Genomic DNA, 12,929 nt, shown 5'->3' with positions numbered 1-12,929 from the left:
TGTTAGGGGACGAGCAGAAGGAAGAAAAGAAAGAAGCAAGAAAAAAAAGAAAGAGCCGGAGTTTTGACTTCATTGTTTTCCAGGAAAAGAAACGAGCGGAGTTTGGACTTGGTTTTTTTGGCGGTTGCTCGGCCACGCGTGCGGAGTTTTGACTTAGAAATTTACTGTGATCAACGCCACACCAGAATGATCACTCTTTTTCTCGCTTGCTCTGTAAGCTCGTGACCTCGCGTTTCGTTCAAAATGCGTCACATAGTATGGGCTTCCAGATGTGATAAGACTCAGCCCTCCAGGATGCCTCATTGGGCCGCTAGGGCCTCGACGTTGCTTTGTCATGATGATGAGTTTTCTCGCTTCCCTGGAAAGCTCCTGGCCTCGCGTTTCGTTCAAAATGCGTCACAGAGAACAGGCTTCAAAGTGTGATAGAGTCAGCCCAGTAGGATGCCTCAGTGGCCATTCGACCTCGGTGTTTTTTTAGTAAGATCTTTAGTTTACTCGCTTGCCCCCTAAGCTCTTGACCACGTGAGAATGAGCTTGTCGTGCTCAGCACAGCAAGGGCATCAAGATGCGGTAGGATTCGTCACACCCGCACCCCCCCGCCCCGTACAGCTGGCGACGACTCGCCGTGATGCATAGTTTTTGGAGTTTAAGTGGTTGCACCACTGTTGGGGATGCAACCGATACGAGTAAAACTAGTTGCACAAGTAACACGAGTAACTCTAGTGGCTCACTCTAAGGGGATGCAACGAAAACGATGCCACACCTGTGGCAACACTGATTTAGACGCGATTTTTTACTCGTTTAACTCGTTATTTACTCGTTTTACTCGTTATTTACGCCTTTTTACTCGTTCCACGCGTTCTCTACACGTTTCACGCGTTTGCTACTCGTTTCACACATTCTCCACTCGTTTCACGAGTGGCCCACACTCGTTAAACGAGTTAAACGCGTTTAACGAGTGTTACGCGTTTTCGTTGCATCCCCTAAGAACCAACACACATGAGATTCGTTGATGGATGGAGGAAAACTCACCAGCCTTCAAAGCTCCCAGGGTCTAGGAGTGGTGCCAATCGCTTTGCCAGGCGATGCGCCTCTGTGGGAAAGCAGTGACAATAATGGTGTGACAAGCCAGTGTGGATCTCGCTTTTGGTCTTCCTTGTAAGTAGTAACACGAGTACAACTAGTGTTACTCGTTTTCGTTGCATCCCCGTTACATCCCCTCCTCTCCAAACTATGCACGAAGTCTGTGTGCATTCCAGACACAGTCTGTGTGGAACTCGCTTGCAGCGTGATGGACGAGGCCTGAAAACGAGCCAGGTGCATTCTTGCACCAAGGGCATTGTTTGACGGTTGGTTTGGTCGAAATCGATTCTAATCTCCTGAGATCGCTGGCTGCGACACCAGGGGTAACTGCATGGTCTGAGACATCTCCTGCCTCATCTTCAAAGAGGTTGGGAGAGAGTAGCCACTGCGGACAACCGTGGACATCGCGGACGAACTGACACCAAGTAAAGGGCGAGTTGGGGTCAAGCGGGGCATGATGCTGCACCAACCACGCATTAGTGACTCGCCCCGCAACGCAACCCAATGCAACGTACGTACCCAGCAATATTTGAAGCCGGCAAGTGCCTTGCTTTTGCACGGTCTCTTCTTCACAACGGCAACGCACAGTCCTCCATCGCTCTCGCCAGCAAAGGCGTCGTCCCTTGGGCCTAGCCATTTGCTTGTAGTGAGCGCATGTGTCGTCGGCAAGAGAGAAGAGCTGCACCTACTGGGAAGTCGGTCTCTCTTTAGTCCTCTCTTGGCCTTCTTGGCTGGTGGCTCGGACTCGGACGACTGCTCGCTGTCGCTCCCGTCGTCGCTCATTTCGATTCCTTCGTCATGGTCCTCCTCCTCCTCCTCTCCACTTGAGTTCGTGTCTGTTCCTGAGTCCGAGGCTTGCCAACCTTCGTACTGCAGTAAACGTCCGAGAACAAAGCTGTGGGTAATCGAGATCAGCTGTGAGAAAGTTGTTCCCGCCAACCGATTGCCCAATGAGCTGTCCTTTACCTTTTCTCCTTTTCCACCCTGGCAATAAGCCTGCGTGCGCGCAAGAGCTTGGAGGAGAGTCGGGCGTTTTCCTACCATCCCCACCAAATTAATGAAATGATGGCGCGATGGTAAAGCCAAAACGAGTAACGTTTACCTCCTCCAGTTGCGCACACCGGTGTTGTAACGCGTCTGCACGCCCCTCATCTGAGGTCGAGACGGGTCAACGAGAGTCTCCTCCCCAGGGAAAATGCCAGTACGTACCTGGCGCTGTGGCCATTATCGATTGCGCTGCTTCTTCTGGATCTTTTTTTTTTTGTTGGCAGGGCAAAGTACTTTTCCTTTTCCGTTTTTTGGGTATTTATGTCGACAGGCCGGGTGCGGGAAGGAAATTGAGGCTTCGCCAGCGTGCGGAGACATCGACGGCAGGGGGCAGCGGCTGGTGGGAGGTACCGTCACCACCACCGCCGCCGGTGGTGCTGCCGCGCCCGCGATGGAGCACGCAGTAGTAGAGCAGGGCGTTGTAGGAGCTGCTTCCCTCCCCTGAGGAATCATCATCGGCTGGGGTGCTTTCGGCTGCGGCAGCGGGAGGGGCAAGAGGGAGAACTCCCAGATCAGGTCGAGGGTGGTGTGTAGCTGGAGGCGAGGCCGAAGGCTCCTCCTGCTGCTGGTGCTGCTGGTGGCGAGAGGGACCCACGCTGGCTGTGTGTGAAGGGGAGGAGGCGGGCAGCCACAAGGAGGAGGAGGAGGAGGGAGCAGCAGATGAAAGCAGAGTTGGCGATAGCGGGCCGGGCGAAGAGAAGACGCGCGCGGGCTTGAGGGGGCCTGGACCCTTCTTAGGCACGACCATGACCGGGGCCGGCTGGCGCAGCTTCTGTCGGTCCGATTCGAGCTGTCGCTCCTCCGAGTCTGCAGAGGAAGCAAGGCAAAGAAAAAGCAAGAAGAAGAAGAAGAACAACAACAAACAGGCTCAGTAAGGAAGGACGCCTTCGAGGTGAGGCGGGTTTGCTTTCCCGGGGGAGACGGGGGGATTGGGGGGGTGGGTGGGGGGTGGGTACCTTCGCCGTCAGTTTCGTTCTCGAGGAGGAGGTCGTGGTCGCGATCGTCAAAGGAGCGGGGAGACATGCGAGGGTTGAGGAGCTGCCCCAGGAGGGCCTCCACGCGCTCGGCGTCGGTACAGAAGTCGCGCAGGTACTGGAGCATCTTCATCCCCTTGCTCAGTTTATGGCGCGCACCAGGCAGCGTGTTCAACGAGCTGCAGCCGCCGCCGCCGCCGCCGAGCCCAACCGGTCATGAGTTCTCCCGGAGCACGTGTGCGCTCACTTGGCACTGGCAGTGGAGCGGGGAGTGAGTGGCGGTGGTGGTGGTAGTGCGTACCAAAGAAAGCCCTCACAGGTGATCTGGGCGAAGAGCATGCCCGTTTTGTGGATGTAGTACTGATCGCCGGAGGCTTTGTCGAGCAGGAAATCACAGAGGGCGAGGATCTCCTGTTGCAGGATGACCATCGTTCCCAGGTCGCGCACGGAGCAGGCCAGCGGGATCTCAAAGGCTCCCATGAACCCGTTCGTCTTCTTCTCGTCCCCCCCCCGCCCCGCCCCCATCTCCTCCGGTGAAAAACGGCAGACAGGGAAGGGACACACGGGGGCAGGAGGGGGGTGAGGGTAGGGGGTGCACCTTGCTTCGGTCCATCAGGTAGACAGGGATGGGGATCCATCGGAGTCCCAGGTTCTTGGCTTTCCGCTCGAGCATGGACAAAAAGTCGTCCACCACGCACCCCGTGCAGACCAGCCACTGGAACTCCACGTGGAACCACTCGTACGGATTATAGACTCCGTCATACACCATGTACTACACGCTCCACCGCACACGCACACGCACACGCACAACACACACGTGCTGGACCTGTCAGAGGAGAAGCTGGACGGCGAGCAGCAGCAGCAGCAGCGGCAGGGTGGGAGGATGTGGTCAGAAGGGGAGGAGCCATGTGCACGGCCACGCACCAGCCATTCGTAGCGGTCGGTCTTGGTGGGCGGAATTTCGATTTTGAGGGTGTGGGTGGGAGGCTTCTGCTCGGCCTTGCCCTGCTGCGGAGAAGGCGACGCACTGCCGGCGCCAAGCACCACCGGCGGGGCCAGAGAGGCGGCAGTGCCAGCTGCGACTGCATCAAGCGTATTCGACCGCGACGCCACTGGAGTGGCCGGTGGCGTGATCGTACCTGATGATGTGTGCATGCGGCGCAGGATCAGTCAGCACAACACACACACACACACACACACAGCGAGGTCGGCGGCGGAGGGGCGGGGAGGAGTACCGCCTGGAGGTGGAGCAGAGCCGATATATTCGGCCAACTGTTTCTTGAGCAGGGAGGCCGACCGCTGCTGCTGGCCTGGGTTGGGGGAGGGGTCCTTGAGCGGAGAATCGGGTTTTCCGCTTGCCGGTAGAGTGGCTGTCGGCGAATCCTCCTGTAGAGGCACACACAGACACACACGCACACACACGCACGCACGCACGCACGCACGCACGCACGCACAGGGAGAGCAGAGGGAGGAGAGGGAAAGATGATGTGGGTGGGCGGGCGGGGGCAAGGAGAGACCAAGGGATGATGCGTACGTGGAGGCGGTAGTAGTAGTTGCCATCCTTGAATTGAGCCTTGCCGGCCACGTGCTCGACGAAGCCAAGCTCCAGTATTCGCTGGCCTAGCTCCTCTGCGGCGCGTCGATTTTCGATGTCTACATTCTTCAGAAACCATTCCACACAATCGGAGCCTGGCATACAAAAGGCCGACACCGGTCAGCACCCACGGCCGCTGCCGACTACCTTTCTCCCCCCCACCGCTGCCGCTCCTGGTGGTGGCGGGTGGCGGGTGGCGGGGGCAGAGAGAGTAGGGTGTGCGCACCAACAAAGCAGCTCTTGTAGTTGCGAAATCGCCACCTGCGGTCGCGGATCAACGGCGTGAGGCCACTGATGGGATGGCGCATCGCGCCCAAGATTCTGTCCACCTACATGCCCCCGAGAGCCCCAGCACACACACACACCCCAGTTGTCGACATATGCTGGTGGTGAAGGCGGACCGACAAGTGTAGGTCGAAAGTACCTCGTCGGGTTTCATGCGTGCTGGTCGCTCCTTATTCTCGCTGTCATCCACCATAGCGAACTTGGAGAGCTGTGTGTGTGTGTGTATGTGTGTGTGTGCCTGGCGTTGGTCGTGCAACGTGGATGGCATGAGTGGGGGAGCGCGCGTACGATTTGGACGTTCAGCTTACTGTCTTCTTTCGCCGCCAGGGCCTTGGCAAAGGCAAGGAAGCTGCGGACGGCGCGCTCCTCCACGTCGGCGGTTTGGACGGGCGCAAGAACATACTTGACCGTAGAGTACTTGAGGGTGTCGTACATGTCGTCCGAATATCCGCATATGAGCTGATTTGGCGGTCGCGTGGCGTAGTGATCGCGGTCGTGTGGCCGCGAGGATTGATGACCGCATATTTGGAAAGGGGGGGGGTGAACAAAGGTGCGTGAGCAGAAGGAAAAGGGGCGGCAGGGCGTGCGACCCATTCTCTGCTTTGCGCACCTGATCGAGGTAGTTCCAGGAGTACTGGGCCGAAGCTTTGTGGTTGAAGGAGACCCTCATCCCCGCCCATCGCTCTTCGCCCAGACCCATGAGTTGATAGCTGTACACTATTCCTGCTCCTCCTGTTCTGTCGAAGGTCAAGCGGGACGAGCGCCCAATCGGCATTTGGTATGTCATTGCAACACACGACACACACGACAGGCGAAGATGAATCGAGAGGAGAGAGCGAGAACCACCGCGAGCGAGCGAGCAGGGCGTGCAGGGCGTGCAGGGAGGGACAAAGTCACCTGATGCGGCGGTCGTCCTTTTTGTGGTAGCGCTTCACCCGGATATTCTGGCCCTCCTTGGCGAACTCATGGTAGTCGTTGCCCATGGAGACCGTGTAGGAGCTCTTGTCCGACGACGACGACGACGACACCGCACCTGGCTTTTCCTTGCAAGGCGGGGCGCGCGGAGGAATGCCACGTATCGAGAGGGGGCGGCAGGAAAGAGTCGGTCAAGTCGCACGACACACACACACACACACAAGCAACACTCCACTGGATGGACGGTGGCGAGATTCTGTCATAGCGCTAGTTGGCGGCATGTGGGCAGAGGGCGAGAAGAGGGTACCTTGGGGTGGGGCTTTTGGGGCTTGAGGTCCTTGCGGGGCTTGGGGGGCACGACGAGCTGGTAGCCCTGCACGAGTCGCTGGGAGACAAGCTCGCGGAGCAGCTCTTCGGTGCGGGAGCGGTAGGGACCAGCGTCGTCGGCGTTGAGGGTGTGGTTGCCTTCGGCAAAGCGCGTGTTGAGCTCGGACGGGGTCGGCTTGTAGTCGGTCGTGATGGGCAACGAGGCGGGCTCGCACAGGGACTTCCAATTGGGCGCGTAGGTGTACTCCTTGTGCCCGACCGTGCGGTAGATCGACGTATGGAACAGATGCGACCAACGCCTCTTGTTGCTGCTGTAGCCCTCCGGATCGGACTCGAGCCCGCCTGGACCCTCGGCCACCAGCGGTTGAAACGGATTCAGGCACGCCTGACCGACCGAGATGGGACCCCCACCCACCCACCCACCCGACGCAGCCGCAAACATCAGCCGAGCGATACCAGCCAGCCAGCCAGCCAGCCAGCCAGCCAGCCGAGGGGTGTACGCGTACATTGGTTTTCTTGAACTTGGCCTTGAGCGAAGCCGAAGGAGGAACATGCTGGGCCGGCGGGGCCTGGGATACCTTGAGGGAGGCCGCGGCAGCGGCGGCGTTGGAGTGAGGCGGCAGCTGCGCCGAGGATTGGGGTGCCGCCGTGGCCAAAGAGCTGCCTGTCCAAGCCAAAGTCGAAGGTGGAGCTATCGCTACGCTCGCGCGACGGACGGATAAGGCCGAGCCTGGCGAAGGCCTGTGAAGAGTTGGCGCGCCAAGACCCGACCCACCGGGCCCCGGTGTGAGCAACAAACAAAACCCGCGTAGAGCGCAAGGAACATTTGGGACTCGAGGAGAGGGAGACGTCGGCCCCGCGTACCCGGTAGAAGGAGCAGCCGTTGTGCCGATCGCGGTCATGGTGGCCGACGTGGCCGACGTGATAGCGATTGCCGCCGTCACACCTACGACCACAACACCACGTGTGTGAGGGGAAAAAAAAAGGACCCCCCCAAAAAAACATGCACGAGGCAGGCGGGTAAGTCTGAGGTCGGTGGCGGTGCCGCTTCTGCCGGTACCAGTACTGGTGCTGCTGCTGCTGCTGGTGGTGGTGGTGGTGGTAGTAGTGCTGGCGCTGGTTGTAGCGGAGCGTGGGTGGGGCGTGGTCTTGACGGAGGACTGGGACTGGCTCTGATCTCGCGCGCCTCTATTCGGCGGGTCCTTGCTGCTGCTGCTGGTGGTGGTGGCGCCGGCGTGGGTGTTGTTGCCATCCTCGTGGTTGCCGTGTGGGTGAGCATAGGGCAGCCGCACGGGTTTCATCGCTGTGTCGGAGCCGGAGGAGAGGAAGGGGTCCGTCCCAGGCGTGGTGGACGGATACGATTCGGGCAACTCCGCAAGGTGAGTCTGGTGCGTGAAACCCGCGTGGAAGACGGCAGCAGCCAGGTCAGCACGCACGCACACGCACACGCATGACACGCACGCCACAAACACATCACTCACGCCCAACACAATCACGCCACACCGACAAAAAGCAGTGTTCCGACGCAGGGGGGAGGAGGAGGAGGAGGCGCGGTGGGGAGGGAGGCGCGGTACGGGGGGATGGAGCGGGCGATGAAGCTTGGTGTGTTGGTGGTGGTGGTGGTGGTTGGTGTTGGGGTGGTGCTGCTTACGGGGGCCAAAGGGGCCGATGGCGTCGCGGCCAAGAGAGTGCTTGCCGGGGAAGGAGGAGAGAGCGGGCGAGGCGTCTATGGAGAACACGGAGCTGTCGTACGAGTCGAAATAGGCGTCGTCCAGCCTCGGGTCCTCTCTCCGCTCCTTTCGCGCTTCCTCCGGACCACACACGGCGGCCCCCGACTTGACGGTCACGACGACGTCCGCCCTCCCGCACCGAAGTTCATCCAGCACTGTGGTGGCGGTGTGCGCATGCCCGCCCCGACCGGACACCCGTTAGGTCACAAGCGATACCCGGAGGCGGCGGCGGCGGCGGCGCGTACCATTGGTGGAGTAGTGGTACTGGAGTTGGGGCATGCGGCATCGTGCCTCCCATGCAGCCGGCGCAGAGGACGCGCGCGGGTTGAAAAAGCTGATGTAGATCCAATGCGGGGTGTTGAAGCCCAGCTTGCCCACCCCGCCAGCAGAGGGACCCTCGTCCCTGGACAGCGCGAGGGCGTCTTGAGAGCCACCGCCACCACCGCCACCAACACCAGTCGCGGAAGAGGCGCGCCTGAGAGGAGGCCTGCACTCGAACAGCGGCACCTGCAGCAGCAGCAGCAGCATCGCCGCCATCGTCATCGGTGGCCACCGGGGCAGGCGATTGGGGATGGGGATGGGGATGGGGACGGGGACGGGGATGGGGAGTGTGAGCGGACCGTACGCAGGCGCCACCGCCAACAAAGACAGTCCAGAGGGGTGAGTGGGTGGATTGGGGGGGGGGCGTGCCATGTGGAGGGGCGGCTTGGAAAGGCAGATGAGGTCACAGCCGATGCCGTGGTCGATGATCTTCTGCTTGGTCATCTGCATCATCTTGGCACACACCTCAAAGTGACCCGAACCGCCGGAGATGGCCACGATTCCCTGGCCCGTTTGCTTGAGGTCTCGATCAATGAAGTCCTGCACACCGCGGCCCGGGCGGTAAGCCTCGCGCCATTCGTTCATTCAGGAGGAGGAGGAGGAGAAGGAGAAAAATGGAGAGAGAGAGAGAGAGGACGCGAGGTAGGCGCGTGGTCATGTGGCGATGGGATGTTTGGGGGGGGGGGTATGGCCCTTGGGAGGCAGGCACGCGTACCTTGTCCAGGTCGAGAAGGGCGAGGTTGATGGCTTCGAGCAGGTTTCCCTTCCTCGCCGTGCTGTTGTAGCAGGGCTGGGCACCGTCAGCGTGAGGGTCCCAGCGGAGGCTGCGCGGGTACTGGATGAACTCCCGCTTGAGCTGCAGGATGACCGATTCCCAGTCCGACTTCTTTTCGTCCAGCAGCAGCACCTGCGGCGGCGGCGGCCCAGAGGAGAAGTTGAAGTTACAAGGAGGAGAGACGGGACGGAATGGGATGGGGAAGGAGGAGGAGGCGGAGGAGGCGGAGGAGGCGGAAGAGGGGCGGAGGAGTCCCAATCAGTCAATCAGCATCTCCATCGCCGTCCAGGGGAGCAGGAGCAGGAGGGGAAGGAAGCTCCTCCCATGTGGCGCCACGGCGGGCGGCGGGAGTGATGGTACCTTGTAGAAGTCGCGGTACTGAAGCCCGTCAGGGTCCGTCTGCAGCTCTCCGAGGTTACCCTCGAGCTTGGCGTCCCTGGTGGTGCGTGGTGGTGCGTGGTGGTGGTGCGTGGTGGTGGTGCGTGGTGGTGGTGCGTGGTGGTGCCGCAGATTGGAGGGAAGGTGGGGGATGAGCGTGAGGACCCCCCCCGCACGGAGAGAGGGATCGCGTGGCAGAGAGTGGGCCGGGTGGCGGGCGGGCGGGCGGGCGGGTAGATTAAAGGGGGGAGGGGGGAGGGTGTGGCGGTGTGCGTACTCGGCGAGGTAGAGGCGAGAGAAGAGGACGAGACAGAGGGTGTGGTTGGCCGACGAGGCCTTCCACTTGGAGAACATGGAGCGCAGGAAGAGGTTCACCTTCTCGAAGTAGAGCTCCCCGTCCTCGGCAAAGTCCCACATCTCCGAACTCATTTGGATGAGGAGGTAGAACTTGGCCGAGCGCGAGCGGAACACGAACTTGGTGTCGCGCGTCACGAACCCGCTCCGCACCGGCTTGCCCTTCCTCAACAGCTCCGAAACGGTCGCCTGATACGTACGCACGGCAGACCGCACGGTGTGTGTGTGTGTGTGTGTGAACGTCGAGTTAGGCACGTAAGAGAAGCGGCCGAGTCGCCACATTCGCTACAGCGAGAAAGAGGAGCCGCACCCGAATGCAGGAGAAGGAGATGGGCTTTTGGATGTAGATGGGCGAGCCTATCAACGAGAGCTGCAGACGCCACATGTCCGAGCGACCCACGTACTGATCCCTGAACACCACCTCCACAAAGTCCACCTGGCACGCACCACCGCCACCGCCACGGCCACGGGCACCTCGAGCATATCAGCGGTGTGACGACACGACACGACCAACGACACGACACCCAACCGAACGAGAGACCGGAGGAAGGAGTGGGAGAGTGCAAGGGTGGTGCGGAGCGAGGCTGCAGCATGGGGCGAGCTGGGTGGGAGAGCAAGTAGCACCTGCGGTGCTGTCTCTGGCGTGAGGACCTCGGCGGCGATGGCTTGCCGTTGTACAAAGCCAAACAGGTCGGCGATCTTGTTGCTGAGGCTGATCTGCAGGGTGTTCATGTAGTTCAGGTTACCTGCGAACCCGCTTCCTGCACGCGCGCGCGCGCCAACGTTGGTCCGGCGGAGATGAGGAGGAGGAGGATTGGGGGGGAGGGGGGAGGAGCGAGTAGAGGGAGAAAGAGGGAAGGAGAGGAGGGTTAGCTTATGTTGCAGGCGTTGCCGCCCCCAAGGGGCCTGGGCGCGTGTGTCGATGCCGCGTGGCCTGTGCTGTGTGTGCGTGTCGCACCTTTTGCTGGAGCAACGGAGGGGGCTGAAGGCGGCGGGCCGTGAAGTCGACTGACGGCGAGAAGAAGGGCACCTCTCTCTTGCTCCCGCCGCCTTCGCCTACGAGCGCTGATGAGCGGAGGTGGGGGGCTGGGGGAGAGGACTGCGCCGCCACCGTTACTCCCCGCCGTAGCTGCTGCGGATGACGACGAAGTAGCGGACGAAAGAGCGGGATCCCACATGAAAAGCAGGTCCCCCGCCCTGATGCTGGGGAAGACCTCGGGACTCACCACCAGCTCGTCGGCGCTCATCTTCCCGTGTGCATCGTGGCACCACAATGTATAGGTATGTGTTGTGGTGGACTGGCCAGCCAGACTTGGCGTGCCAGCACCTGCTGCCGCTGCCATGTGCGACATCCACGCCCACTGGCTTTCTGTGGACCTGCTATTTCTTCCGCAATTTCCCTGTTTCTTCTTGTTATGATTTCCGTGACGGCCAGGGCAGGAAAGCAAAATTTGAATAACCCCGCTTTTGTTTCGTACCCCACAAAGAGCTGGCAATCGCATCTCACGCCGCCATCTTCTAGCGACGACCCTACATCCACATGGCCAAGGTTTTTAATTCAACATTCCTGGTGGCTGACGGCCCACGAGGTGCACGTCCGTCCCACCTGCTGGTCTTGATTGGTGGCGGGTTCCCCTTGCGTGCACACGCCCACACCATGCACACACACACACACACGTAGAGAGAAGAAAGAAGAGAGAGAAGAAGAGATTGCAGCGGCTGCTGCGTTAGAGTAACTGAACGAAACATGCCTGCGCGCGCGCAGAAGCACGCCACCAGCGCGATTCGCTTGCGTCGCGCCAGCGCACGGGTTTGCCAGGCTCTCGGCGCCACCGGCGCTACCTCAACCGTACGCGCTGCCCCCAATCCCGTGTGTGCCTTTTACACGCGTGTTGGCTGAGACTGGAGTTGCATCACGCCCGCCCGCCCGCCCGCCACTAAGTCGCCTTCTTGACCGCCAACTCGAGCGACGACGACGCCACCACCGAGCTCGAGCTCGAGGAGCGCACTTCTCCCCTCCACCAGCTCCTCACGGCCGAAAATCGCTCCGCTTGGGAGGTGCGTGGGCTGCCACTCCTGACGACTCGCTATCCACCACCCCACCCACCACCACTGACCCGTTGGACCGTCCTTTCGGCTCGGGGGGGGGGGATGGAGCGCAGCCCTTCCGCAGCACCACAGAGGAGCAGGAGCGCCGGCTGCTGTTGCGAATCGCACCCGGACCAAGCCCTAGGGGCCAACGCGCACACTGCGGTACTCCCCCCCCCTCCCCCAATTGTCATCATCGTCGTCATCGCCATCGTCATCATGCTTTTTCTCGCTCTCCTCTCGATTTCCTTCCTGTCTTCTCACGCACCGCACCGCATCGCACCGCACGGGTACAGGCGCGGCGCCGGGGGAACCCTTGGCCGAAGCGTGGTCCGCCTTTATCCAACTGAGCTCGCCCACGCGGCAGCTATTGAGGGAGGCCCTCCTCAACTACAACTACGAGCTCATATGCCGACTTGAGGCGGCCTTCTTCGACCGCTTCATGCCCGGATGTCATGTACGTACGACGCGTGAGAGCGGGCGGAGGGGAACCTCCTCCTCGCATGTGTGCCACATGCGCTTGCTCATGCCGTGCGTGTCGTTGTGAGGGGGGGGGGGCAAAAGATGGCGACCAACCCGAACTTGGCCGGGTCGGGCATGGAGGTGGTCGGGTACTGCAGTTTTCTGTCGGCCTCGTGCTTGCCCGCTTCTGCCCGCCCCAAGCTCGGCGATGAGTACTTGGTCGTTCTCCTGCACAACTCCCGAGGTACCTACGCCGATCACCATGCCCGAGGCTTCCTCCCGCCTGGCCCTTGCCCTCTTGCCCTCTCCTTCCTCCCCCTCCTCCTCCTTCTCTCCTTCTGTCCTCCTCTCACTCGCGTCGCCCTCTGCGCGTGCGCATGCCACACACGCAGACAGGAAGATCTGCCACGGTGTCTCCAAGTACTACTCTCTGTTGAGCTGGAGCGAAACGACCAACCGAGGGCAGCGCGTCACGATCGTGGTGAAGCCCAAGGCACACGCCCCCCCCCACCACCAATCCCCTCCTTAGACAGCATTCACGACTCCCCGCCCATCGGGCTGAGTGGCTCAACCCGTGTCCGCGTGTGGCTGGTGGT

General features: G+C 60.9%; 1 protein-coding gene and 2 pseudogenes across 1 annotated transcript; 1 reads left to right on the top strand and 2 right to left on the bottom strand.

Annotated features, from left to right (window-relative positions):
• Window positions 1–2,389: 2,389 nt before the first annotated feature.
• ACA1_070860 (uncharacterized protein) lies at window positions 2,390–3,237 on the bottom strand (the record flags this gene model as incomplete). The annotated part of the gene is made up of 3 exons (XM_004352941.1): window positions 2,390–2,730; window positions 2,860–2,937; window positions 3,087–3,237. The coding sequence occupies 3 exons, from the start codon at window positions 3,235–3,237 to the stop codon at window positions 2,390–2,392; spliced, it is 570 nt and encodes a 189-aa protein (XP_004352993.1).
• Window positions 3,238–3,347: 110 nt separating this feature from the next.
• ACA1_070850 lies at window positions 3,348–11,030 on the bottom strand (annotated as a pseudogene).
• Window positions 11,031–11,323: 293 nt separating this feature from the next.
• ACA1_070840 lies at window positions 11,324–12,862 on the top strand (annotated as a pseudogene).
• The last annotated feature ends 67 nt before the right edge of the window (window positions 12,863–12,929 follow it).

This window comes from Acanthamoeba castellanii (genome assembly GCF_000313135.1).
Source record: "Acanthamoeba castellanii str. Neff unplaced genomic scaffold scf7180000084603, whole genome shotgun sequence".
Classification (NCBI taxonomy): domain Eukaryota; phylum Discosea; order Longamoebia; family Acanthamoebidae; genus Acanthamoeba; species Acanthamoeba castellanii.
The sequence above is the reverse complement of the archived record's forward strand: the minus strand, read 5'-3'. Positions and strand labels throughout refer to the sequence as shown.